At 36.9% G+C, this 27936-nt stretch overlaps 1 protein-coding gene across 7 annotated transcripts in view; it reads left to right on the forward strand.

Moving 5' to 3' along the window:
* The window catches only part of LOC123876988 (atrial natriuretic peptide receptor 1), a 167112-nt gene that overhangs the window by 118050 nt on the left and 21126 nt on the right, over nt 1–27936 (forward strand). For all 7 annotated transcript variants that reach the window (XM_045923460.1, XM_045923463.1, XM_045923457.1 and 4 more), the window contains 5 exons: nt 3681–3795; nt 4282–4429; nt 5365–5563; nt 6092–6183; nt 24378–24516. In XM_045923460.1, coding sequence (XP_045779416.1) covers nt 3681–3795; nt 4282–4429; nt 5365–5563; nt 6092–6183; nt 24378–24516 — 693 coding nt within the window. The remainder of the gene's footprint in view (nt 1–3680; nt 3796–4281; nt 4430–5364; nt 5564–6091; nt 6184–24377; nt 24517–27936) is intronic.

A 27936-nucleotide genomic window follows, 5' to 3' on the forward strand; every position in this document is an offset into this window, starting at 1 on the left:
AATTCGACCGTCTTTTATACAACATCTAGAAGCTGCAGCGACTCCATTCCCACGGAACCACTGCTTGACCACTTCTTGTTGCTGCGATGTGTGTGGTTATGGTACGTGTGAATACTCCCTTACGAAAGAAATGTAAGATATATTTAGACCGTCTTTTATTTGATTATTGAACCTGAAAATCTGGTTTAAATTAGCATCGAAGGCTTTGTACGCGATCTGGGCCGAAAAAACATTGCCGCATTACTGTTATGTTACTTATGAAATATAAGGTTTTTTATTATATCATGGATCCTCATATCTCATCAAGATACTGCGTGACCCGTGTAGCAAAACTTATCAAGATTAATTAATTAATTATTGATTAATTTCTGATGTGAGTGGTTGTGAATCTAAATTATTATAGTGCGCTATTTTTTCACAAAACTAATTTTGCTTTGTATCATAGCGAAAAACCACGAATATTAAAAAGAGGGGTGTTATAAGTTTGACGTGTGTATCTATATATCTGTGCATCGTAGCTCCTAAACTAATGAAACAGACGAAGTGAGTTCAGTCACAAAAATATTTTATGGCCCTCCATTTTTTTATTTTTGTAAATAAAAAGAAATGGAAAGCCTATTCGCCCTATATACAATGAGTTCTACATAATAATATCCCACATGCTAGGGGACAAAAATTCCGGCCTCTTTTTCATACCCTTGAAAAATAATTCAATATTCGATTTTTACGATCGATACCTAATACCAAAATTTCATATTTGTAACTTATTTCGATTAAGACATAGGTACATAAGCTAGTTTTGCAAATATAATCCCGAGAAGCTAATTTCATACCCGCACCAAACTGTTACAACTCAAAAGAGCAATTAGTACAAAGTTAACACAGCTTAACGAGTTAAGTTTACAAGCTAAGGCTGCTTTTCCACCAGAGATGTGCTATGCTACGTTGCTACTGATGTGTGTGATATCCACCAATCATTTATATTGCTAAACATAGCTTAGCATTTGTGGAAACGGGTTCAACGTGGCTGTTTTTAACCCCCGACCCAAACAGAGGTGTATTATAAGTTTGACGTGTGTATCTGTGTATCTGTCTGTGGCATCGTAGCTCCTAAACTAATGAACCAATTATAATTTAGTTTTTTTTATTTGAAAGGTGGCTTGATCGAGAGTGTTCTTAGCTATAATCCCAGAAAATCGGTTCAGCCGTTTGATAGTTATCAGCTCTTTTCTAGTCACTGTAACCTTCACTTCGAGTCGAGGGTTTTATAAATTTTTAATTTTCACTAATGAAGGGGCGTGCTATGAATGAAAGCTATCCATCGCCTACCAACGCATCTACCTCACACAGCTATCTCGCGGCGGTACATTTTCATGGCACTTACCTGCTCCGGTACACCGTTTAGCATTAGGGGAAACACATATTTTCAATTAGTTTCATAGCTATGCTTTGCCCTGCATAGCACATCTCTCGTGGAAAAGCAGCTTAATTGTGCGTACTCACAAGTGGCGTGTAACAAGCCCTAGAAAGCTGAAATTTTGCGTAGAGGCTCCTCGTTATAATACAGATAAGGAATAATGTCGATTTTTTTTTAAATTCTTTTGAGATAGAGATTAAAGAGGTTTATATTTTCGCCGGACGGATTCGCGGGTGGTCGCCAGTGAGTAGTTAGGCGTTTGCAGATTGAGCAACTATTGCAGCAATTGAACTAGCTGTTTACATATACCTCGATGGAACTGTGCACACAATGCGAGTTCCGGTGATCGACAATAGTTTTCAGTTGCTGCAATTGATAGCTAAGTTAGTTTCTAATTGCCGCAACTAGCAACTGTCCAATTTTTCGATTGCTGTGAATAATTTGTCGTTGACGTTGTCGACGTAATGAAATGAGACCAAGTGCTGCTTCTTCGATATACGATAACGTAGATTGAGCAATTCAGCTATCAAAGTTGCTCATAGATTGCTATAAAATTGCGGCAACCGTAAGCGTTTAAAAAGTTGATAGTTTCTTCAGCTGAAGTTGCTCCATCTGCAAAGCGCCTTATAATGATTTGACCCTGAATTTAATGCCAAGTTCAATGTACTCCCAACTTTTTATTACGTTATGTGACTTCATAACCATTTTAATAGCACCTTTAAAATTTCAAAATTATCAAAAGCATGTTTTTGATATCTTAAACTGTGTTTAAACGCGTGTAATGAATTAATTAGAGGACCTCTCGCGTTAACTGAAGTGGTTTACAAAGATACAGATTACATTGGTCAAATAGTTTTATTTTTCACATTCAAGGACTTTTTTTTTTCAATTACTTAAGACTTTTTAAGATGGGAACAGGTATCTAAGCTCCAAAATTGACTGGAACTCTCCCTGTTATGAAATAAGTAGGTATGTGGTAGAGTATGACGTTACCTATACTTGCTATTGGCTTGTGTTCTCAAAGTTTTCGTCATCACAATTTGAGTGAAACACTAACAACTATGAACTACATTAATGAACATTGGTATTTTCAACTCGATTTTTGCAAAACTTTGAACATTTCGGCGTATAACATAGGTAATAAGCGTTATTCGTGCTTGCATAGTGCGTGATGCATATATCTATACCATACCTGACTTAGATTTATTTGTATTATATTATATAGGGTAGCGGATTATAACGAAATAAGTTTGTTGTATCGTCACTGTATATTATGCTGCAATCATTGCAATACGGTTTACTTCCAATGTAGGTATGTGTCTGTACTATGATCAACCCATTTCCGCCCCACTACTGAGTACGGGTCTCCTCTCAGAATGAGAAGGGTTTAGGCCATAGTCTGCCACGCTGGCCCAATGCGGGTTGGCAGACTTCACACACCTTTGAGAACATGGAGAACTCTCAGGCATGTGTCTGTACTATTTTATGATAATGTAAAAATATAATTTTACATAATCATATTATAAATCATAATCATAGTATTTGACTACATATTTTAGTTTATTTGAACAGTGATTTTTATCAACACGCACTGTTCGAAGACTTTTGTCTTCACGCACTGAGGAATTTCGGACGAGAACACATCTCGAAGCATCCCTAACGTTGCGCAGCCAACTTGTGTGTTGTTTTGGATTGACTAGGTCCAATCCAACTGGCCGCTATAGCCTCACCGAATGGGTTGGCGAGCGCGAAGCTCCGCCTGAGGATGAGCCCTAGGGCTCGAAGAAATAATTGGAGAGGTCGGGAGCAACGTCCTTCTAAGGGCACCTTTTGTGAGGCTCCGGCCATGGCTTAGGATGACGTTGGGTTGGGTGGACTGGTTGGACTTGGTTAGTCCGTACGCCCCTGAGGCCGTGGCGTGAGTCCTCGTCCAGGTGACGTTAGAAATCGGGGACCTCGTCTTCACCGGCGAATATGAACAGAATAATTCAATTAATTTATCACTGGTTCGGAATGCCGTTCCTACCGAGAAAAACCAGCAAGAAACTCGGCGGTTGCTCTTTTCAATTATTCAATTTACAATAATATTGCTGATGCTGTAATAAGGGTTGTGTTTTTGTGTATCCCCAGAAAATAGCGAGCATTGTCGGTCATGATTTGGTCATCGGGATTGTTAAGGTTGTTCTTAGGGCGTCTTTTATCGCTCGGCTGGGCTTAACCTATTATCTCAGCAAATTACGATTTAATTCCTCTTTGTCTGCAGTTGTGGTGGTTTGCGCCAACCCGGGCACCGTGCGGGAGATAATGCTAGCTGCAGATGACCTCAACATGGTTTCCTCGGGGGAATACGTGTTCTTCAACATTGAGTTGTTCTCCAAGTAAGTATGTTCACTACTTGGTTTCTGCTTATTCCATTAATCCACCCTAAAACCGCCACCCTAGGGTGTATACTGGAAATCATGTCTCCATCTATGCACCCGGACCTGGATGTATTTTTTGGTCCGGGATATACCTACAAACGTTCCAAGTAGGTAATATACCCTAGGGTGGTTGTTTTAGGATGTTTTAGGCTGGTGGGTTTTGACGGCCTCTCTAACGCAATAGTATGCGCTGTACTCTTATTAGTGGGAGGTCTCGGGTTCGATTCCTACCAGGGCTTTGGAATAGTCTAATTTTAAAATGGCTGTGATACTCAAACATAGGGCCAATGGACTGAACGGAACTATGACATTTAGAAATTAAAATCTACATGGATTTTTAAGGTTTCGTACAACCTTAAAAATACCATGTAGATTTGTAACCTCACTTAAAAAAAGTATTGTGTTTAAAAATTATAAGTTTTCATTTAGATTTTTTTTAACCAGCTTAGCATCAGCATCATCCAAAGAACCTTGGAAAGTGGAAGGCGATACAGAAGAGCGGAACGAGCGAGCGAGACGGGCGTATAGTGCCGTTCTCACTGTCACCAGCCCGGCGCCGGAGAAAAAAGAGTATCTGGATTTTTCTGATCGGGTATGTTGTTTTGGTGGCTTCTTTGATGCATTTGTATAAAAGAGTAATAATCTCTGCTTAACTGTATAAAAACCGGCCAAGTGCGAGTCAGACTCGCGCACCGAGTGTTCCGTACTCGGGTATTTTTTCTGACAATTCGCACGATAAATCAAAAATTATTATGCATAAAAATAAATAAAAATCAGTTTTAGAATGTACAACTAAAGCCCTTTCATATGATATCCCACGTGGTATAATCTTACTTTGAATTGAAAATACTGATTATTATTTTTCATGAACACAATTTCGCCTTTGCTGTTTTTGACTAAGAAATCTTGTATCTCAAGCAAAACTCATTCACCCGGCCTCTCTCGGGCTGAGGTGGTTAGAGGGAAAGGATGATACGCACAGATAACGTTATTTCCTTCATCTGTGGAAACGGCACTATACCTACCAACGAGTTACCAGCGGACCTGCGGAACTTAAGAGCCCCGTTCACGGTAGCGACTACCGTGAACGGGGCTCTTAAGAGGGGTCTCTCCGTCATTCGCACCATTCAAACGTACTTCCAATTTCAATTGAATATAAAGCAACCAGAGTCCATGAAATTTTGCAGACATATTCTAAAAACTAATATCTATGCCTGTGGTTTTCCAGATTTCTGTTAAAATATTCGGTTTCAAAGTTACGCGGTCTTAAAAATTCACATACAAATCTTTGAGCCCCTGTAATTTTAAAACTACATATTTTTAGAAAAATCCAAAACACTACAGGTACTACTACAGCTACTATATTTGTGATATTAGTTTGTAGACTACGTCTGCAAAATTTCATGGACTTTGGTTGCTTAATATTCAAATGAAATTGGAACTACGATTGTATGGAGTAAGTGACGTAGAGAGCCCTGTTAAGTTCCGCTGCTATGGCTAGCTAACCTCTGCTATCGTCTTTCCCAGGTCAAAGAGTTAGCGGAAACTAAATACAACTACACGTTTGGAAAGGGTGAAGTAGTGTCGACATTCGTGGCAGCTTTCTACGATGCGGTGCTCCTCTACGCCCTGGCGTTAAACGATACTCTGCGGCAGGCGACCAACCCTAAAGGCCAGCTGGATGGAGCTACGGTCATAAAGAACATGTGGAACCGGACTTTTCAAGGTTAGTCAGACATTGGTCTATGAAGAAATATGCGGAAATGATGACAATTTGGCTTTTCAACCCCCAACCCAAAAAGAGGGGTGTTATAAGTTTAACGTGTGTATCTGTGTAAATTAGAAATTTATAACACCCCCGACTGACGTGTGTATTGTGTATCTGTCTGTGGCATCGCAGCTCCTTAACCTTAAAAATTATAACACCCCCGACAAGTGAAGGTTACAGTAACTAGAAAAGAGCTGATAACTTTCAAACGGCTGAACCGATTTTCTTTGACTATAGCTAAGAACACTCTCGATCAAGCCACCTTTCAAACAAAAGAAACTAAATTAAAATCGGTTCATTAGTTTATGAGCTACGATGCCACAGACATATACACAGATACACACGTCAAACTTATAACGCCCCTCTTTTTGGGTCGGGGGTTAAAAATTACATTGATCTAAGAAAAGTTCTATTATATACATACCTACTTCGATGTTTTAAAGAAAAGTTTTTCGAACAAAAGCCGTAATATATGTTTATTTTCAGGCATCACAGGCGAAGTGATCATAAACGGCAATGGCGACCGCGTGGCGTCGTACTCCCTACTAGACATGAATCCCCATACCAGCAAATTCGAGGTCAGCATTATGGTTCTACAGGGTGTTACCAGAACGCTTGCAAAAACTTTTTTTCTTTTCTCTCTCGTCTGGCTATACACTGATTAGCCAATGTCACGTTTATAGTTATTTACAAGTTAGGGAAACTATATGTATAAGTATGGACTTCGAATGTGCCGGCGCCCCTTTAGAGCTCTTCCCAGTCAGATGCACCACCAATAAACACCAGTAGAACACAAAAACCGGCCACTTCTAACAAAAAAACACTCCAAAAAGGCACAACACGCGCGCCAGCAAACGCCACCACAGACGAAGTCAAAAACTTAGCGATATTATTATACTTCCATAACACAATCCAATCCCAATAACCATTTGCCTTATCGTGTAGTTTTAGTGATTTAGTATTTTTCAAACCCGCATTGTATAGCGTGCAAAATTCAGGTCAATGCCCCACCTGCGTCGCGGTATTGATTTCAAGCGCCCTATTTACGGAATGTTCGCTGATCTCTCGTCAGTCAGATGTTTTATTTTGTAATATATTGTGAACTCCAATCAAATGAAAATCCCACGGACATGTACGAAGCAATTTGCTTCCTCGTTTCTAGTATGCACTGCTATAATATGGAATGCCCTTCCGGCTTCCGTTTTTCCCGCTAGCTATAATATTGGTACCTTAAACGAAGAGTGAATAGGCACCTTCTGGACAGGCACGCTCCACCTTAGGCTGCATCATCTCCTGCTTGGTGTGATTGCAGCCAAGCGCAAACCCATTTAGTTATAAAAAAAAAAGAACTTTTAAAAATGCTGGATTAAAAAAAAATCGTAGTTTATTTTATGGTATCTTACCAGTAATCATCAGTACTATCACCTGTGTTCGTTTTTGCTAACGTTCTGGTTTGGTACACTCTGTATATTCTCTGCTAATGAGGGGAGTTATAGAACTTTGTTACAGTAAATTCTAGACATGAAGTAAGGAATCACAACAAGTTTGAGGTCAATGAGAATTACTATTACAAGGTTCTATACTTCTTACTAACGGGAAATGTTTTAGAACTTTGGTAGCTTAAATTGATTCTTTTATCGAATTGTCTGGTCAGTACTCAGTAGGCTATAAATTCTTATTCAAACAAAGAGATACAAAATCTACATGTCTTGGTTACAGAAATTCCTGGATGAAATCACACATCACACTTCATACTAATTATAAAGGCGAAAGTTTGTGTGTATGTTTGTTACTCTTTCACGCTAAAACTATTGGACGGATTTAACTGAATGCAGGTAGATTATATCACGGATTAACACACAGGCCACTTTTTATCCCGAAAAATCAGAGTTTCCACGGGTTTTTTGAAAACCTATATCAACGAACGAAGTCGCGGGCATCAGCTAGTTATTATATAGAATTAGAGGCCAACAGACATCGCGACTAATTATTTAATTGCTGAAAGATAGAGGGACGGACGGCCATACGGAAGGACGGACAGACGGATGGACGGACAACGCAGGCTTAGTAATAGTGTAACGACCCTAGATTTTACACCCAAGTGTTATAAAATTATATAATAATAGTATTAAAATTTTTGCTTCAATTTTATCAAAATCAGGTCAGTGAATACTTGTAGAGATGTACTTACACATAATAATAATAATAATAATAATAATAATAAGCCTTTTATTTTTCTCTCTTCATTTCACATTTGGTTATTTTACAATATAATTTACACTAGTCGTTATAAATAACATCATATTAAACAATTATAACTAATCTTACAGCTTTTAGATAAACAAAAAATTACAAAAACTAAATTACATTTTTAAAATAATATAAAGTAGTATACCTAAAGTTATTATAGATATTGTTTAAAATTACATTTTAATTCAATTTATTTTACTAAGTCTTATTAAGTATTCCTATTCAGTAATTACTGTTTATAATATGTACATTAAAATTGATTACTAATCTTACAATAATTTACATTCTTTTTATAAACAAAAATTTATCTATGTCAAATTACATTACAACAATTCAATTTATCTAGTTATGTCAAATTACATTACAACAATTCAATTCATCTATGTCAAATTACATTAAACATACAATAGAGTAGTACAATAGAGAGTATAATTATTATTTATTATTGAATTTATTTCAAATGATTTTCAATTTAATTTCTTTTACTATTATTCTTATTCTGTAATTTATCGCTCTATTATTCTATCTCTTTCTACTTGATTTTTTTTTCTTTTTTTAATTATGTTTACATGTTTATTAATATACATATATATCTGTTAGTGTGAAGATGAGAAACCCTCTTGGGTGTAGGCCTCCTCCAAAACTGACCAGTTTTTCCTATTTTTTGCCAACTCCTTCCAGTCTCTGCCCGCAACGGATATGATATCATCTTCCCATCTAGAGTTAGGTCTTCCACGTCTTCTTTTGCCTTGAGGTCCGATCCACGTAGTGACTTTTTGAGTCCATCTCTCGTCCTGCAGTCTCGCAATATGGCCGGCCCATTTCCACTTTAATGAGAGAGCATGTTTTAGGAAATCTATCATATTTGTTTCTTCTCTTATATCTGATGCCTTAAATTTTTGAAAAATAAAACAATTAGCAGAAAATATAAATCAAAAATTCCAAATATTAGAAGCTAGTCACACAAAAACACAACAAAAAATAGAAGAGCAAGAACAACGAATAGATATGATGGAAAAAGAAATGAGAAAAAGGAATGTAGTATTTTTTGGAATACAAGAAAGTGAAAAAAATTATGCTGCACTAGAAGGAAATATTTTAAAAATTGTTAATGATACGATGAAAGTTAAATGTGAGAAAAATGAAATAGAAAGCTTGTTCCGGAAGGGAAAGCGGATCGAAGGAAAGGTCAGACCAGTTACTGTAACTTTTACAACTCTAGGTAAAAAAATCGAAATTATGAAAAACAAGAACCATTTACAAAAAACGGAGTACTATTTAAAGCAGGATTATCCATACAAAGTGATTGAAAAAAGAAAGCTCTTACAAAAAGAGGTAGAGAAAGAAAAGCAGAAAGGTAATAGAGCAATAATTAAATACGATAAACTGGTTATATTGAGTCCAGCAAGACTTAACAACCCAGAAGGAAAAACTACCATAAATAGGAAAAGAAACCTTTCTCAGTCTCCACCCCACCAAGACGAAAATGATACACGTAGTCCCGGGACAGCAAACAAAAAGAATAGAGTAACCCTTAAAGAATACTTAAGACAAAACCAAAATAAACACACAGAATAGCAATTAAAAACGAGAAACTCTTATACTCTCCCACCACGGTTGGTCACCGAGGGAGAAAATGACCAAAACCCTCCAAAACAGAAAAAACAAAAAAATAACTTATACATATGCACTTTTAACGTTAGAACTCTAGCAACCACAGAGAAATTATTAGAATTAATAAATGCTACCGAAAAAATAAAATTCGACATACTGGGCCTCTCAGAAACTAGAAGACAGGGGTGCAACATAGAAGAATACGACAAACACATACTTTGTTATTCAGGAGAAAGAAAAGGACATTATGGGGTGGGTTTTTTGATTCAAAAAAAGCACAAACAAAATATACACAGTTTTCGGGGTTTTTCTGATAGAGTGGCAATGCTTCAATTAAAAATTAACAATAACTTAATTTCACTAATACAAGTATATGCACCGACGACGGATGCAGATGATCTGGAAGTAGATACTTTCTATACCACCCTAAAAAAAGCTCAGAACGAGGCTGGGAAAAAATGTATTATCATGGGAGACTTTAATTCTAAAATTGGAATACCAAGCCAATTAGAACGACGTATACTGGGTAAATATGGACTAGGAAAAAGAAACAAGAGGGGAGAAATTCTGATAAGCTATGCATATGAAAATAATCTCTCAGTAATGAATTCCTTTTATGAAATGAGATCTGATTCCAGGTGGACTTGGTGTTCGCCTGATGGGAAAACAAGGAACGAAATTGACTTTGTCTTAACAGATATTCCAAAGATAATTCATAACATCGAAATCTTGAACCAAGTACCATACCCAACGGATCACAGGCTAGTTAGAGCAACTGTCTCTCTCGATTCCGGCAAAAAAAGTAGAGCTCTCTTTTCAAATAACAAAAAAATATTAAGACACGACGAAGAGATAGAGGCATATAGAAAGTATCTTGTAGAGCATAGTACAGATGTTGCTCTTGAATATGAAGACACAGTCCAAAGTTATTACAATAAAATAGAAAACTACATTAAAAATGGCATAAAATTCTCGAATAACGAAGTAAGAAGTATAGGTAGAAATATTATATCGGTAGAGACAAAAAATCTTATAAACAAGCGCCTAGAGCTTCAGAATACGTACCCAAAGACTCCTAAGATAAAAAAAGAACTGACAAAAATTTATAAAACTGTAAATAATAAAATTAAAGAAGATTATAAAAATTATAGATTTTCGGTAATAGAAAAATCCCTTCGAGAGAAACGTGGTATAAAGCGAGCCAATAGGGAACTTGAAATTTACAAAACATGGATACCTAGCTTGCAAGAGAAACAAAAAATCTCTACCAACCGAAAAGCTATTCTAGAGACAGCATCTAAATTCTATAAAAAGCTCTATGACACAAGCATGAATTCGGAAACGCACTTCATACACAACATAGAGAATGAAGGAAATACAATAAGAGAGGAGTGGAACGAACTTGACATACTCAATGCAATTAAACGCCTGAAAACCGAAAAAAGCACAGGTCCGGACAACATACCAAATGAGGCCATCAAATACGCTGCGGACATCTTGATAACCCCTATATATAAACTATTTAAATTAATAATAATTCAAGAGTCAGTCCCTCATCAATGGGTAGAATCACACATTACTCTACTATACAAAAAAGGAGATCCTAAAGATGTACAAAATTACCGCCCAATAAGCTTGATGTGCTGTCTTTATAAGCTTTTTTCTTCTTGTCTGCTCAGTAAAATAAGCGACCAGATTGACTTAAACCAACCCAAGGAACAAGCTGGCTTCCGCAAGGGTTTTTCCACAATGGACCACATCCATACGGTAGAGCAAATACTAGAAAAATACAAAGAAAAAAGAGCATCTCTATATGTAGCATTTATTGACTATAAAAAAGCGTTCGATACAATTTTCCATACATGCATATGGGATGCCCTCAAAGACTGCAAAATAAACAGTAATTATATAAATATAATAAAGGATATTTATAAAAGGAGTAAAAGTAGAGTAAAGTTGGAAACAATTGGACCGCCATTTGAAATAAATAGAGGCGTCAAACAAGGAGATCCTCTTTCTCCAAAAATATTTATAGCAGTATTAGAATCAATTTTCAAAACTCTACATTGGGAAAATTTGGGCATAAAATCAAAGGTACTTACACATACGAACATAAAATTAATTCCTTTAGATGTTTTAATCGTAAAGTGGGCCGTCCGCATTTTCGAAAAGAGGCAAACACCGTTTGGCACGTCGGTGATGCAGAGACGCGATCGACCGCGGTCGAATTGCGTCGCGAACGATGTGTGCGCGGGCGTTAGCGCTCGGAGCAGAGACAAAATCAAAACGTGGACGACGTTACCCGCACAGCGGGACCGCGTGCATTTGCGTCGGCGGACGGTGTCTGCGCGGACGTCGTAATGCACGGAGATAATTAATTTGTTTAACTTCTGTACTGGGGCGATACATAAAGTTTATATTAAAGAATACTGATTTGAGACACGGACCAAGTTGGTGTTTGGAGAAAAACATTCTAAGCAAACACTCGAGTAGTAAATTTAATTACTTTAAAATTTAATTACTTTAAAATTTCGACCACTTTAATTACACAGATATATTTGTTATATAGGAGCGATACCTCCTAAGATCTAAAAGCGATTTATGTTTGAACTGTTGACGACATGGCTGCTCAGGCGGGGAGAACCGCGTGTCCTCCGGATGTTCGGCGATCTTTGCTTGAGACGGCTTTCGGTGATATTAACTATCTGACATATGACAGAGCGCGTTGGAAGAAACTTATGTGAAGGAGGACCCTAGTGCCTTTGATGCTTTGATTTCCTAACTGAGGAGAGCCTGGTGTTTTTGGTGCTTTGTGAATCCTTTGCTGAGATGATTCTAATGTGCTTTAATAACAGACTGACCACAGAGGGCAGGTAATACTGCTGTTCTGCTTGTATTCTGACATTCGTTGGAATGCGTAACCACCTTGCAGTGGTTACTCAATATCAATAACATACCAATACAAAATTACGCAAATACATATGTACTGAAGGTTGGGTTAAGGCCTGTGGATATTCCCGCAGTGAGTCTGACCCTCCTTGAAACCTATTACAGGTCTGTAGTGGGAGGGCACCACTATAAAAATGCTATTTCAGCTTCGGCTGCAACGTGGGATCATAAGTGGAACGCACCACTTCCTAAAGTATGCTTGCATACGCTGCGCTGTTTATTTGGATGATGACGTGTGTGGGGGGGGAGCTACTGTTCTTTGGTATTTTATGTGCCATATTGATCTCTTGATTTATCGAGGGTCCCAGTATGTCGATGGGATACCAAGGGAAGGCAGAAGCTCACCGTACGTGGCGTGGTGGAGCTACGTACCATCATTCACTCTAAACCCCTTTTACGCCAACTGGAGTGAATGATGCCGCACACTACTTCTTCCTTTACGAAGGAAGAAGCACACACACACACACACACGTCTAATAAGTAGGGCTCTATATGAAGTGTTGTCTTGTAAGAGCAGTCTCATGATCCTTTCATAGTTTAATACGGTCCTAAGCGGGAACACACCTTTTGAATCTCAAACTAGCATTTGTCTCATCAGACCAAATGTTAAATAAATATTCATACACAAACAACACACTTTCAATACTCGAACTGAGTTCACACTGGCAATAGTCTTGTCCAATCGAACGCTTGGGAGACGTTATACGCAACCACACATTTTCAATACTTGAACTCCGTAAAGTCGTTTAAGTCTGATGAACTCATTATTTCCGACGCTCTAAAAGTTCTTGGTTTATTATGGACACAACATCACAAGGGGTCCTACCGCTATACGATGCACGTGCCACTTTAAAGAAATTGTTTTAAAATGTAATCTTTAGAAAGATTCGTAGAAAAATAGGGTAGAGTTTCTTAGGACCCCGTTAGTTCAGTTACAATAGGGTCCCGTTGGTACTCTTCGGGTACAGTACCCTAAAAGGTTCATTCATAATTCACATCTGCGCCATCCTTGACTATTCAATCGACTAACGATATCACCCCTCAGCGCTATTCGGCCTAGCGATAAACTCTACCTATCTTTTTTTAATAAAAGAAACTTATTACCAAACTGAGCTCAGAAGTCCCCGGTCCGGATGAGTTCAATAAACTTATCATGGTTCGTTCTATAAACCCTTTACATAACCTATTTTGGGCCTGGAGAATAAATTATGAGTGTGTTTATTGTAGGTACCTTCTGAACTGAGCCTATCTATTATTATAATATTTCACTCTAGCTGCTTTAGTTTTTAGGTAGAATAGAATCTTAATGTTCGTAAAACTATTACATGACATAACATATTTTAAGGCCTTAAGGAATAGTTTGTTCGACAATTACTAATTTGTATTGTACTTCGTGATGGTCGCAGAAGCAATTCCGGGCTTACATGTCATTTCAGATAAAAAATCCACGAACTGTAAACGGCCAAGCCGTACTTTTTTTACCAAGATATAGGGTTTGTAGAATCAGAGCTTGTAAGTAGAGTGATTTGTTATTTATTGTTATAAATTTGATACAGTCAAGAACATTTAAGAGCTATATTACTTTGGACTTGGGATAGGTCCCATGGCCAGCACAAATCTAAGCTCAGTTAGGGGCTTGGCTCTACTAGAGATCTCATAACTTTTTAACAGTGAAAACATTATGAACTTGTGAGTCTTGGCTACATTTTTACATGAAATGTTTTTGGTGGGATTTCATTTCTTTTTGGCAGGTGCCCTAGATTTTTTTGGATCTATTTTTTGTAGGTACATCATTTTCATGGCCCACTCTCTATCGTTACCTCTTTTTTTAAAAGCTTTTATTCAACTTGCAATGTACTCGTATGTAAATATGTTTGTTCGGGTGGAATCTTGCAACTCAATTTTGAAGCAGATATACCAAATTTCAGTCTTTTAGGACTTGAGGAAACACAGATACTTGGTACGTTTGATAAATCTGCCACGGACATCTTATCCTGAAAACTTTAGAATTCGAGCAACAGATTTTACAGATATGCATCTCATATACGAGGGGATGAAGGGGGACCCGATTTCTTAATTTATCTGTTGTTCATAATTCTTGAAATTCCTACTTAATGCCAAATTTCAGTCTTTTAGGACTTCAGAGAGTACCCTAGAATTTGTGACTAGAGGTTTTGAATGTCGATAAATCTGAAACTATAAAAGCTAGACAATTGATACTCAGTGCGTTTAATGAATCTGCCAAGGACATCTTATCCTGAAAATATCAGCATTCTAGCGATAAAATTTACAGATTTGCTTCCCCCATACAGAGGCGTAGAGGGGTGAAATTTCCAATTTCTTAATTTTCCTGTAGTTTGTATGCAATTTCTAGTCTACATACCTTTCAGTTTTCTAGGACTTCGGGAAGTACCCTAGAATTACAAACTAGAAGTTTTGACTGTCAATAAATCTGAAACTATAAAAGCTAGACAATTGATTCTCAGTGCGTTTAATAAGTCTGCCAAGGATATCTTATCCTGAAAATATCAGCATTCTAGCTACAGAATTTACAGATTTGCTTTTCTCATAAGAGGCGTAGAGGGGGGGAATTTCCAAAGTCTTAATTTTCCTGTAGTTTGTATGCAATTTCTAGTCTACATACCAAATTTCAGTCTTCTAGGACTTCGGGAAGTGCCCTAGAATTACAGACTAGAAGTTTGACTGTCAATAAATCTGAAACTATAAAAGCTAGACAATTGATACTCAGTGCGTTTAATAAGTCTGCCAAGGACATCTTATCCTGAAAATATCAGCATTCTAGCGACAGAATTTACAGATTTGCTTTTGTCATAAGAGGCGTAGAGGGGGGGAATTTCCAAAGTCTTAATTTTCCTGTAGTTTGTATGCAATTTCTAGTCTACATACCAAATTTCAGTCTTCTAGGACTTCGGGAAGTACCTTAGAGGTTTTGATGATCATCAGTGAGGGATGAAATCGGCGTATTTTAGGTATCAATAAATCTGTAAGCATAAAAGCTAGATATTTGATATTTGGTATATTTGGTTAATTTGCTTTGACACCTTATACTGAAAATTTCAGCTTTCTAGCGTCATCCAGACCGAAGTTATGACGGGTCGAAAATACGGCGAAACACTTCGAGAAAAAGGTACGTAGCGCCCCGGCCGCCGCGTTTGGCTCGTCTTGGCGGGGGCACTGCCGTGCCCCCTGATTTTTCTTTATTTTTATTACTCTAAAACAGATTTTTCTTTATTTTTATACATAATAGTTTTTGATTTAACGTGCAAAATGTTGGAAACAATACCTGAGTACGGAATCCTCGGTGCGCGAGTTGGATTCGCACTTGGCCGGTTTTTTTTTGGACTTAGGTACGATGATACCACCATTTAAGACGAGTCAGCTAATAAATAACCTAAATCGATCGAATAAAACGACGGCAAAAAGTTCCCGTTCCGTTATGAAAAGACGGGAATTTATTAGGATATCGCGAAAAAGGCAAGGCACTGATGTATCGTTATATCGTTAGTCGAACGAATGGCTTCTGTCGGGTCCAATCTCCCTCACGCACAGATGTGAGAGGTCGCCGGCTATTTACCCGGCCTCTTTGATGTGTTTACCCGATCGTGTGTTGAGATAATTTGGTAAATTAGCTCGTTATAATATTATGTTAACAGGGCTCTCTCCGTCACTCGTTTCCACTCGTTTCATACAATCGTAGTTCCAATTTCATTTGAATATTAAGCAACCAAAGTCCATGAAATTTTGCAGACATATTCTAGAAACTAATATCTGTGTCTGTGGTGTTTTAGATTTTTCTAAAAATATGTAGTTTTAAAATTACAGGGGCTCAAAGATTTGTATGTAAATTTTTAAGACCGCGTAACTTTGATACCGAATATTTTAACAGAAATCTGGAAAACCACAGACATAGATATTAGTTTCTAGAATATGTCTGCAAAATTTCATGGACTTTGGTTGCTTAATATTCAAATGAAATTGGAACTACGATTGTATGAAACGAGTGACGGAGGAGCCCTCTTAACGATAGCAATTTACTCGTAGAATCCGTTATAATAATATCGTGGGGTTTACAAGTAGTTGCAATACTTCTGGTTTTCGCAAAATGTTAGGCTAAGTATATGCTGAGACGCAGGTGACGAGTTTATTTGTTTATTTTATTAGGGTTCCGTACCTAAAAAGGAAAAACGGAACCCTTATAGGATCACTTTGTTGTCTGTCTGTCTGTCCGTCGTGTCTGTCAAGAAACCTATAGGGTACTTCCCGTTGACCTAAAATCATGAAATTTGGTAGGTAGGTCTTATAGCACACGTACAGGAATAAATCTGAAAACCGCAAATTTGTGGTTACATTATTAAAAAAAAAATTAAAATGTGTTTCAATTTTCAAAATAAGATAACTATATCAAGTGGGGTATCATATGAAAGGGCTTTACTTGTACATCCTAAAACAGATTTTTATTTATTTTTATGTAAAATAGTTTTTGATTTATCGTGCAAAATGTTGGAAAAAATACCCGAGTACGGAACACTCAGTGCGCGAGTCTGACTCGCACTTGGCCGGTTTTTTCAAATACAAGTTAGCCCTTGCAAACCTGGTGGTTTGTGAAGATGCAGTCAGACGGAAGTGTGTTGACCTAGAAGGGGTATGGCACTTTTATTAAACCCGGTATGGGTTTAATAAAAGTGCCATACCCCTTTGGTTTCTACACGGCATCATTTCGGAACGCTAATTGCTTAGCGGCACGGCCGTAGACCAACTTCTTTGAGCATTCCAATAGGAAAAAAACTCCGTTTGTATGGAGAGTGATTATACAACTTCTTTAAAGTAAATATTGTTCAGAAACTCAATATCGTATTTATGAGCTTGTTAAATCTACTTTAAAGTCATCTTCAGTGAACTAAGTAAGCAGTTTTATTTGAACGGCTTCTGGTGTAATGAAGTTCAGGCTTCTAAGGCGGAAAATCTTTTGTTGATTCGTGCGAATTTTAAAGTGGGAAAAGTATTATTTAGGGAAACAATATTATTACTTAATTTATATAAGTAAATTATTAATTTGGATTAATAAATGGAAAGTTCCGGGTTTGATTCCTGAAAGGGTCAATTTTTCATTTATAGTTTAGAAAGGCTTTAGCCATGGCGATTCGGAATTCGGGTTGAGAGTATGGGCATTTCCCTTTTAGGTGAAATTACTTTTATTTGCATCTTCACTTACCACCAGCTGAAATCGCAGTCAAGGGTCAAGTCATCGAATAAAAGAAAAGAACATTTCTTTAGCCATAAAAACTTGCGGTATCAATAATTGTGGGTAGATCATGTATGTATGTATGTATATACTTTATTGCACAAAACCAAATTACAGGTTACAAAAAAAAAGAAAACTCATGCATTTTACAAATTGTGACGGGTATTACGCATGATTAAAGATTAGGTATCTAACTTTTTTCAGCATAAAGTAAGGGCCAGCGCATACAGACGAAGTGAAATAGAGGCGAGTGTTTTTGATAACAACTTAGGCATGATTTACATTGGCAGCGTAACGAAAAGGATTTGTAAAGAAAGGGGAAGGGGAGAGTTTCATGAGAATGCTCAAGAATTCTCGTGCATTCTCACGATTTTTCTTTTGTTTGACTTTACGAAAGTGGAGGTAAAGATCAATACGCTTTGTAATATTTTAGATTTTTTTTTTCATTTGCTTCATTTACGTTGGAATACAGTTAAAAGTAGGCTTGGGTGAGCCACGCGCCACCGTGTTCGGGCCAAACTACCTAAATAGAGATAATTTTTAGTTGTTATCAGGAATCCGTGAATAAAGTGTCGCGCAGCATCGTTAAGACCTGCAACACTTACATAGTCGAAATTCCTCGGACTCGTACGAATTGGTTCGTTTCCTTGTTTCTAATAAACACTACTAGAATATAGAATGCCCTTTCAACTTCCGTTTTTCCCACCAGCTACAATATTTGGACCTTCAAAAGAAGAGTGTACAGGTATCTTCTAAGCAAGCGCGCTCCCCATTAGGTTGCATCATCACAGCACCTATTATTTGGTGTGAATGCAATGAAGCGTATGCCTATATTATTATTTAAAAAAATCCACGGCTCCACTCCATTTTGCGGGTGAGCGTTGTGCTTTAAGTAGTTCAGACTGTGAGGACATTTCAGCGACCTTCCTTTAACGTTACTTAAAATACGACTAGATTATATTCACAACATTGTGAAATCGACCTGGTTTGTGACGTATTAAAGTTGAAATTCCTGTAACACACATTTCTGGGTAAAGTATTTGTTATGCCACTATGAGAATACAGAGTAGGTATAAGATCGAAGCTTTGGCATAAGAATGCCAGGAAAGAAGCAATACATACATCTCATTGAACTGAAAATCGTCTAGTTTGGTTGTGTTTCTACTTTATTTATTAGTCTATTTGAGTATTACGTACTAGATGATACGCGTGACTTCGTCCGCGTGGATTTAGGTAGGTTGAAAATCTCATGGAAACTCTAATTTTCCGGGATGACAGCCAGGGTTTACAATTGTCATCAAATCGATCAAGCGAATGGGCCGTGAAAAGATAACAAACAGATAGACAGACATACTTATTACTTTCGCATTTATAATTTTGTCTAGATTTTTAGTTTTACTTAATTGGAAACCGTAGTAAATTTTTCTGGTAGATACTTACAATTTCTAAAATGTCACGACTAATAACTTACTTTATTTTTAATTTAAAACAAAGTTATTTTTAAAACGTTATAATTTGATTTTTTTATCCCGTGGAGGCCTACATTGCTTGACATCTCTTTCTCGGTGCACTAGGTACTCTGAATAAATCTATCCTCAAATATTTTTTTGCTTGATATTGACCTCACTACTAAAACAATGTAAGTAATACATTACGAATAAATAAAACTGCTAAAAAACGTAATTAAAACACATAACTGCCAGATTCCATAGTCAAAGCTCCAATTAAAAGGACTGGAATTAACGACGCACGACGGTAATTAAGAGAATGGGTCGAGCCACTGACCTATATAAAACAAGTACACTGGACTTGCTATTGTGCCCTTTTTTGAAGCAAATTGATTCGCCATTTTAGAGCTAGTAGAGAGAGAGAGAGAGAGAGAGAGAGAGAGAGAGAGGAGAGTGAGAGAGGAGGAGCGAGAGCGTACTCGGAACTAAATGTTAGTGATAAGAAATCGGTCAACCTAGTGTCAACTCGAAGATCATTTGACACGTCAAAATGACAATTTTAATTTCCGGTACGCTCGCTGGGGCGCTTCGAAACGGCATAAATAAATAAATAAGATTTTATTTCAGATTTATAAGTATGTTTATACAAATAGGTCCATATAAAAAGCTATAGAATAATAAATATATAAAAAATAGCTGTTATTTTGTATGGCACACCTCATCTAGCGTACTTGCATATTATTATGTCAATATCACTGTCGAGCCCATTCCGATGAATCTTTTGTTCGATTGGAATTTCGATGGAATTGGTTTTTGAAAGCTTTCATCGCATACTTTAAAATTTTCAGATTTTAAATTAGGTATTTGAATTATTTTGTAGTCTATCTACTTACTTTGTTGTTAGTCGGTTTATTAGTTTGTGAGTGGTTGAGAACATCATATAGATAAAATCACAGTCTGTTTGATTTGATGCAGAAGCTTCACATGGGATTCGCGTTTGACATTGCTGTACATTAATGTCCTTTGCCTGGAAGAGATCGTTAGGTAGCGATAAGGCCGCCGGTGCATGTTGTTTTTTTTTGTATTCATTTTGTGGTGTATAGTAAAAGTATTTTCATTAATTCATTCATACACTCTTCAATTCAATTCATTTTGATTTACTATTTTCAATCTCTAAGTATACTACTTTCAATTAAATTGAATTCATTTTTACTATTTGTAATTTTGTAGTTAGATACAAAACCTAGATATTAAAATAATGCAATTCTTAAAAATATTATATTAACATCTTGTAAGTTGTATACCTACAAATATTATGTGCAGCATTTTCCGAAAAACCGCTACGCAAATGGGTTCTTTGCGCAATAAGGTGGTAATATTCGTAAATTTCATTCATCATAGTCTGAATATACCTCTGTGTAATAAATGTGATAATATTCGTAAATTTTGATTTACCATTATCTAAGTCTTCTATGTAAATAAACTGAAAATTACAGTCCAGAAAATTGTTTGCGTAACTTCGTAGAAAAGCTTCGCAAAGGATTCATTTGCGCAGCAAAGGTTCCAATGGATTACTGACTACTGAGATAGGGTGTGATTATCCCCGTATAAAAGGGTTCCCTTTAAACATTTGGGAAGGTCTAATTTTGTTAGGGAGGATTTATTTCATCCAGCTGCTCTGCCTTGTAAATACCTATACAAAAATTTCGGTTCAGAAAGTCTGGCTAACTTACGCAGAAAAGCTTCGCAAAGGATTCATTTGCGCAATGGACTACTGACTACTGAAATAGGGTGTGATTATCCCCGTATAAAAGGGTTCCCTTTAAACATTTGGGAAGGTCAATTTTGTTAGGGAGGATTTATTTCATCCAGCCGCTCGGCCTTGTAAATTCCTATACAAAAATTACGGTTCAGAAATTTGTCTGGCTAACTTACGCAGAAAATTTACTTCGCAAAGGATTCATTTGCGCAACAAAAGGTCCCGAAGGACTACTAACTACTGAGATAGAGTGTGATTATCCCCGTATAAAAGGGTTTCCTTTAAACATTTGGGAAGGTCAATTTTGTTAGGGAGGATTTATTTCATCCAGCCGCTCGGCCTTGTAAATTCCTATACAAAAATTACGGTTCAGAAATTAATTGTCTGGCTAACTTACGCAGAAAATTTACTTCGCAAAGGATTCATTTGCGCAACAAAAGGTCCCGAAGGACTACTAACTACTGAGATAGAGTGTGATTATCCCCGTATAAAAGGGTTCCCTTTAAACATTTGGGAAGGTCTAACTTTGTTAGGGAGGATTTATTTTGTTTTGCCACAGTGACATTTGTTTAAAGTAAATGCAGACAGAGCTTGAGAAATGTTTATTCGAAGTATTTTCTAGAGTAAAAATTTCTAAAGTAAATTCGTAAGTATTTTATTTTTAACCCCGACCTAAAAAGAGGGGTGTTATAAGTTTGACGTGTGTATCTGTGTATCTGAGTATCTGTCTGTGGAATCGTAGCTCCTAAACTAATGAACCGATTTTATTTTAGTTTTTTTTTGTTTGAAAGGTGGCTTGATCGAGAGTGTTCCTAGTTATAATCCAAGAAAATCGGCTCAGCCGTTTGAAAGTTATCAGCTCTTTTCGAGTTACTGTATTTTTCACTTGTCGAGGGTGTTATAAATTTTTAATTTACTTGTATACTTATTTGTATCACAGTATTTTCTATGTTCCAGAATATGTACAGAAAATCCCAATTACCCGTCCACTTAACTTATCAATCTCGTTAAGTAGCACTTCGCTTCCCCATTCGTATATAGGTCGGAGCCCTTACGCGGTAAGCACATCAACCAATCATAATGATCTCATTTGCTGAAGTTCCCTAATAGAGCAAAAATATCCGATGGTATATCTTTCTTTTTAACCCCCGACCCAAAAAGAGGGGTGTTATAAGTTTGACGTGTGTATCTGTCTGTGGCATCGTAGCTCCTAAACTAATGAACCGATTTGAATTTAGTTTTTTTTTGTTTGAGAGATCGAGAGTGTTCTTAGCTATAATCCAAGAAAATCGGTTCAGCCGTTTGAAAGTTATCAGCTTTTTTCTAGTTACTGTAACCTTCACTTGTCGGGGTGTTATAAATTTTTAATTTACACTAGTTTTAATTACTTATTGAACAAGCCGTAGTAACAGAGTAGAACACATGTATACATTGCGCTTGTGTAGTGTATTTAATAACCGCAAGGTAATGAAAAGTCTCTATATGTACCTATTTTCAAACCCGACAGTTTCTTATGTATTTTGAAAATGGCCTAGCGGTCCAAGGCGCTCCGGATGCGATACTCCGAGACGCAGGTTTGAACCCTGTGCAATTGTTGATAAGTATGTTTTTTTTTTTAAACTCTTACCGAAATCGAACTACTAAAGTAGAGGGAAGTACCCTAAAGGGTTTCTTGACAGACACGACGGACGGACAATATTTCGACTGTCAGAAGCTATCTACATTAATATCAAAATATTATTAAAGTGTCCTTCTTAATAAGCTTTCGGTATCAGAGGGAAAGTTATTTGATTGTTCACAGTTTAAACTGGGTCGGCGATTATATTTTGGGTAATTATTCGAAAACGGCCCTATCACTTAATTGTAACCGCTAAAGCGAAGTTGAATGATACAAAGTTTTGTTCAAGCTCAGGTACTTTGCTTTAATATGCAAAGTTTGATGAAAGTTAGAATAATTAACATTTACCTATTAGCTAGTTTCAAAATTTAATCAAGAACATAAATTAACTGTATTAAATTTTTATTTGAGTCAAGAATAGAATAGATTTTTATTCAAATAAACTTTTACAAGTGCTTTTGAATCGTCAAAATAATTTACCACTGGTTCGGAATGCCGATCCTACCGAGAAGAACCTGCAAGAAACTCGGCGGTTACTCTTTTTAACTGCTCAATTTACAATAACACGATACTATACAAGTATAATAATTATGTTTTATTATAAAAACCATAATTTTATATAGTCAAGTACCAACTTACCCTAGATCCTAGACCACATATCCCTCAAGCTTCAAGACCTTTGTCATCGAATAAAAAAGTAGGATTCAGACTCAAAATGTATTGAGGCATATTTCAAGCAATCACACTATCACACTAATATTATAAAGGAGAAAGTTTGTATGTGTGTGTGTGTGTGTATGTTTGTTACTCCTTCACGCAAAAACTACTGGACGGATTGGACTGAAATTTAGAATGGAGATAGATTATACCCTGGATTAGCATGTAGGCTACTTTTGATCCCGGAAAATCAAAGAGTTCCCACGGAAATTTTAAAAAACCTACATCCACGCGAACGAAGTCGCGGGTATCATCTAGTATATTATAATTTATAATGTATCTTCTTAAATGTATCTGAAAGTTATGTCAACTCCACTACCATTATGTTCATATTTGTTTGGAACAACTCCCCAGTGAATATACACGGGTTGACACAAGCTCTTGAGTCGAGCATAAAATCATTTTCCATCTCACCTGTAATTCCGAGTAGATGTGACGAAAAATGCTAGATATCTCATAAATCCGGCATAAATGTATGATCTCCTATGTTTGTTTCTTTCGGTTCACTGGTTCGGCAAAAATATTCTTATTAGGAGTAATACAATCCTAGAGCCAACGGCTCAGAATTTTGCATTACTTACCTATTACAGTTCAACAACAATTGTAGTTGACCACGTGGTCAAGTAAACTAGAATTTTGTCCAGGACGAAACGGCTAAGATCATAGATCCAACGCGTGTTTGCTTCAAGAAATAAAAATAATTGTTTTTATTGATACATAAGATTGATGCAACATTTAGAACTTCAGTCCAGACCATAGGCAGTCTGCCTAGGAATTTAGGTAATAAAATAAGATACGAATTACTAAAATGATTCGAGCAAGACTGCTCTTACATAGTCAAAGTTCAATAATAATGTATTTCAAAGTAGGTACTATACACTTTTTGACTGTCAGTTGTTGGATTTGTAAGATGATTTAGTGGTGATAATTATTAACGTGGGTTCCAAATGCGCCCGGGTCTGAGAAGAGCCCACAAAAAAACAGCCGGGTATTTTTTCCGGGTATCATCATCATCATCATATTTTATCAGAGTGTGTTTGTAATATTATTTGAACAGAAATGGAATCAGTAGCAGAATGGAAGTGGTCGAAAAATATTTTTCATTAATATTTGTTTAACTAAAGGAAAGCCAATAACCAATAATGTTTTCACAGGTGGTGGCAACGTACGTCGCAGCCAACTCTTCACTCCAGTTCGTGGAGAACCGCCCTATCTACTGGGCGGGCGGGCGGACCTCCCCCCCTCCGGATACCCCCAGATGTGGCTTTGACGGCTCCCTCTGCCCTGACAACTGTAAGTTATTCAGAGTCAATAGCGTGATCATTTAAGTTAAAATCACACTAATATTATAAAGGCGAAAGTTTGTATGTGTGTGTGTGTGCGTGTGTGTGTGTGTATGTTTGTTACTCCTTCACGCAAAAACTACTGGACGGATTTGGCTGAAATTTGAAATGGAGATAGATAATATCCTGGATTAGCACATAGGCTACTTTTTATCCCGGAAAATCAAAGAGTTCCCACGGGATTTCAAAAAACCTATATGTATGCTAGTATGTCTATACAATTATCGGTATTGATTAGCTATGTAGATAAACAAGTTCAGACTTTGGTGAAACTAGCTAATGGCTGCGACTCCATCGATTTTTAAGGTTCCGTACCTCAAAAGGAAAAACGGAACCCATATAGGATCACATTGTTGTCTGTCTGTCCGTCTGTCCCTCTGTCGTGTCTGTCAAGAAAACCTATAGGGTACTTCCCGTTGATGTAGAATCATGAAAGGCAGGTAGGTAGGTCTTATAGCACAAGTAAAGGAAAAATCTGAAAACCGTGAATTTGTGGTTACATCACAAGATAAAAAAATTAAAATGTGTTATCAGTTTATAACTATACCAAGTGGTGTACATTCATCCAAGATCTATCTAAAATAATGCAGTGTAAATTAAAAACGATCAAGACAGTGTGTTGCCTGTCTGTTCATCCAAAAAAGCTCTAGCACGCAGTGCGACGACGCTTTTCGCATTTTTAACCCCCGACCCAAAAAGAGGGGTGTTATAAGTTTGACGTGTGTATCTGTCTGTGGCATCGTAGCTCCTAAAGTAATGAACCGATTTTAATTTAGTATTTTTTTGTTTGAAAGGTGGCTTGATCGAAAGTGTTCTTAGCTATAATCCAAGAAAATCGGTTCAGCCGTTTGAAAGTCATCAGCTCTTTTCTAGTTACTGTAACCTTTACTTGTCGGGGGTGTTATAAATTTTTAATTTACACTTGTTTCGCAGTTTTTGCATCATTGGTGAGAAAGCATTGTCACACTGATTGTGGTGATTTGGCTGCAGTTTTTAATCAGGCCTTGTTTCCTGTTGTTCTAATTTCGTTCTTCAAGCTTTGAGAATAATCCCATTGAGCACACTGTTTACACTCGTACGTCGCTTAAGGCTTTTTTTAATTAAATTTCATGAGATAAGCGTTACTGCCTGTTACACCGTCACTTTACAAAAAACTGTATGTGAATATAAAAAAGACAAAAAGTAACATTACAGAACGCCGGCACTAGTTTTATTAGAAAAAATAAAGAAATAAACGCTATTAACTCTATTTTCTAGCATAATCGAATATCATCCAGAGAGACACGGTGTAATAGGACGTCTTGAAGCCAGTCGTGGAAATTAAAGGAGCGAGCGCCTTCTGAATCGCTAATCTCCTTCACCGCAGATGTATCACGTTCACTGTTCGCGACGGATTTTAAATACAGTCATCATCAATACAAGGAACCAAAAGCTTAATTTGCTATAATCCGCTAAACCAGACAAATCCGTATGATGCAACATGCAGCATGCTTGGTGGCTGGCTTTTCCTGCATGTTTAGCAGTGGCGGGGCGAGCGGTGCATATCGCATGCTGCATGTTGCACCATACAGATTTGTCTTGTTTAGCGGATAATAGCAAATTAAGCTTCTGGTTCCTTGTACATCATGAACTTTTTATATTTTAATGTTATTGTACATTTATATACCTATATGAGTTCAGAACTTTCTCCTCTTTCATATGACATCCCACAAAATACAATAGCAAAAATTAATTATTGGAGACCTTCCACTTTTTTTAAGTAACATCCGTTAGGTAAATTTTTTTCGTATAAAATATAGTCTACGTCACCCGGACCTACAACGAATCAATTGACACCTCATTCATCAGAATCGGCCCAGTAGTTTAGGCACTACGGTGGAATACACTGAATCTGGATACAAACATACATACTTACATACATACATAGACTGCTAAAATTATAACCCTTCCTTTTGGCTTTGCCGCAGTCGGATAAAAATTATTCTTTGCAGCATTCCACGCGGCCCTCTTTTTTGCAGTAGCAGCTGACTACTCTGACTAGGATTCATAAATACGTTGCAAAATCCTAATGATTCTGTGCAATTTTAAACGTCGACTCAAACCTAGAGCTACAAGGGCCGGATATTGCCAAAGCCTCGCTTGTTAATCAACGGGATGTTCGTGCAGATGAAATGTTTTGAATATTACTTAGAACTTCTGCCAATTTCAGCTAAAGCACTTAGATAACAGACGTGTAGGAATAATTCGATAAAGCGATATCGATTCGAAAGCAAATTCAATAGATCTTCATTGAGAATCCATCCATACTTTATAATATTACTGATTGATGCCCGCGACTTCATCCGCGTGGATTTAGGTTTTTATAAATCCCTCTCTGATTCTGAGAACTCTTTGATTTTCCAGGATAAAAAGTTGTCAATGTCAGCGTCCGGGATGTAAGCTATCTCTGTACCCATATAAATTGATTAAACGGATGGGCAATCAAGAATCCTGTGGGAACTCTTTGATAATCCGGGATAAAAAGTAGCCAACTGTGGGATGTAAGCTAACTGTGTACCCATCAAAATTGGTTAAACTGTTGGCCGTGAAAAGCTAGCTGACAGACAGACACACTTTCGCATTTATAGTTTTAAGTATGGAAGTATGAATTATTAGAGCCTGTGTAACTTTAAAACTGAATATTTTAACGAAAATCTGGCCAACCACAGACATGATATTACATAGTTCCTAGAACTTATCTACAGAATTTTATCGAGTTTGGTTGGGTAATATTCAAATGAGAGCCAATTTGTTTAGAAATTAGAACGTATTATGAATAAACTTCTCTTAGAATTTTGTTAGGACTTCAGGATCATGAATCGAGCCCTATTTCAATTAGGCTTTATAAAGTACCCTGCAAAATTAATTATTTTTGTAATCAAAGACCGACAGCTTGGGACGAAATATTTATTAATACTACTATGAAAATATTTTACCTAATAGCGCTCTTAACAGGGCTCTCACCGTCACTTACTCCATAAAATCGTAGTCCCAATTTCATTTGAATATTAAGCAACCAAAGTCCATGTATATGTCCAGATATATTCTAGAAACTAATATCTGTGCCTGTGGTGTTTTAGATTTTTCTAAAGATATGTAGTTTTTAAATTACAGGCGCTCAAAGATTTGTATGTGAATTTTTAAGACCGCGTAACTTTGAAACCGAATATTTTAACGGAAATCTGGAAAACCACAGTTACAAATATTAGTTCCCGGAACGTTTCTACAAAATTCCTTTGAGTATGATTGGTTAGTAGTCCAATGAAAGACGAACTACGTTTGTATGGAGCGAGTGACGGAGTGCCCCTCTCAAACTTTTACTATGGGAATT

The sequence above is a fragment of the Maniola jurtina genome, chromosome 22 (genome assembly GCF_905333055.1).
Source record: "Maniola jurtina chromosome 22, ilManJurt1.1, whole genome shotgun sequence".
NCBI lineage: Eukaryota > Metazoa > Arthropoda > Insecta > Lepidoptera > Nymphalidae > Maniola > Maniola jurtina.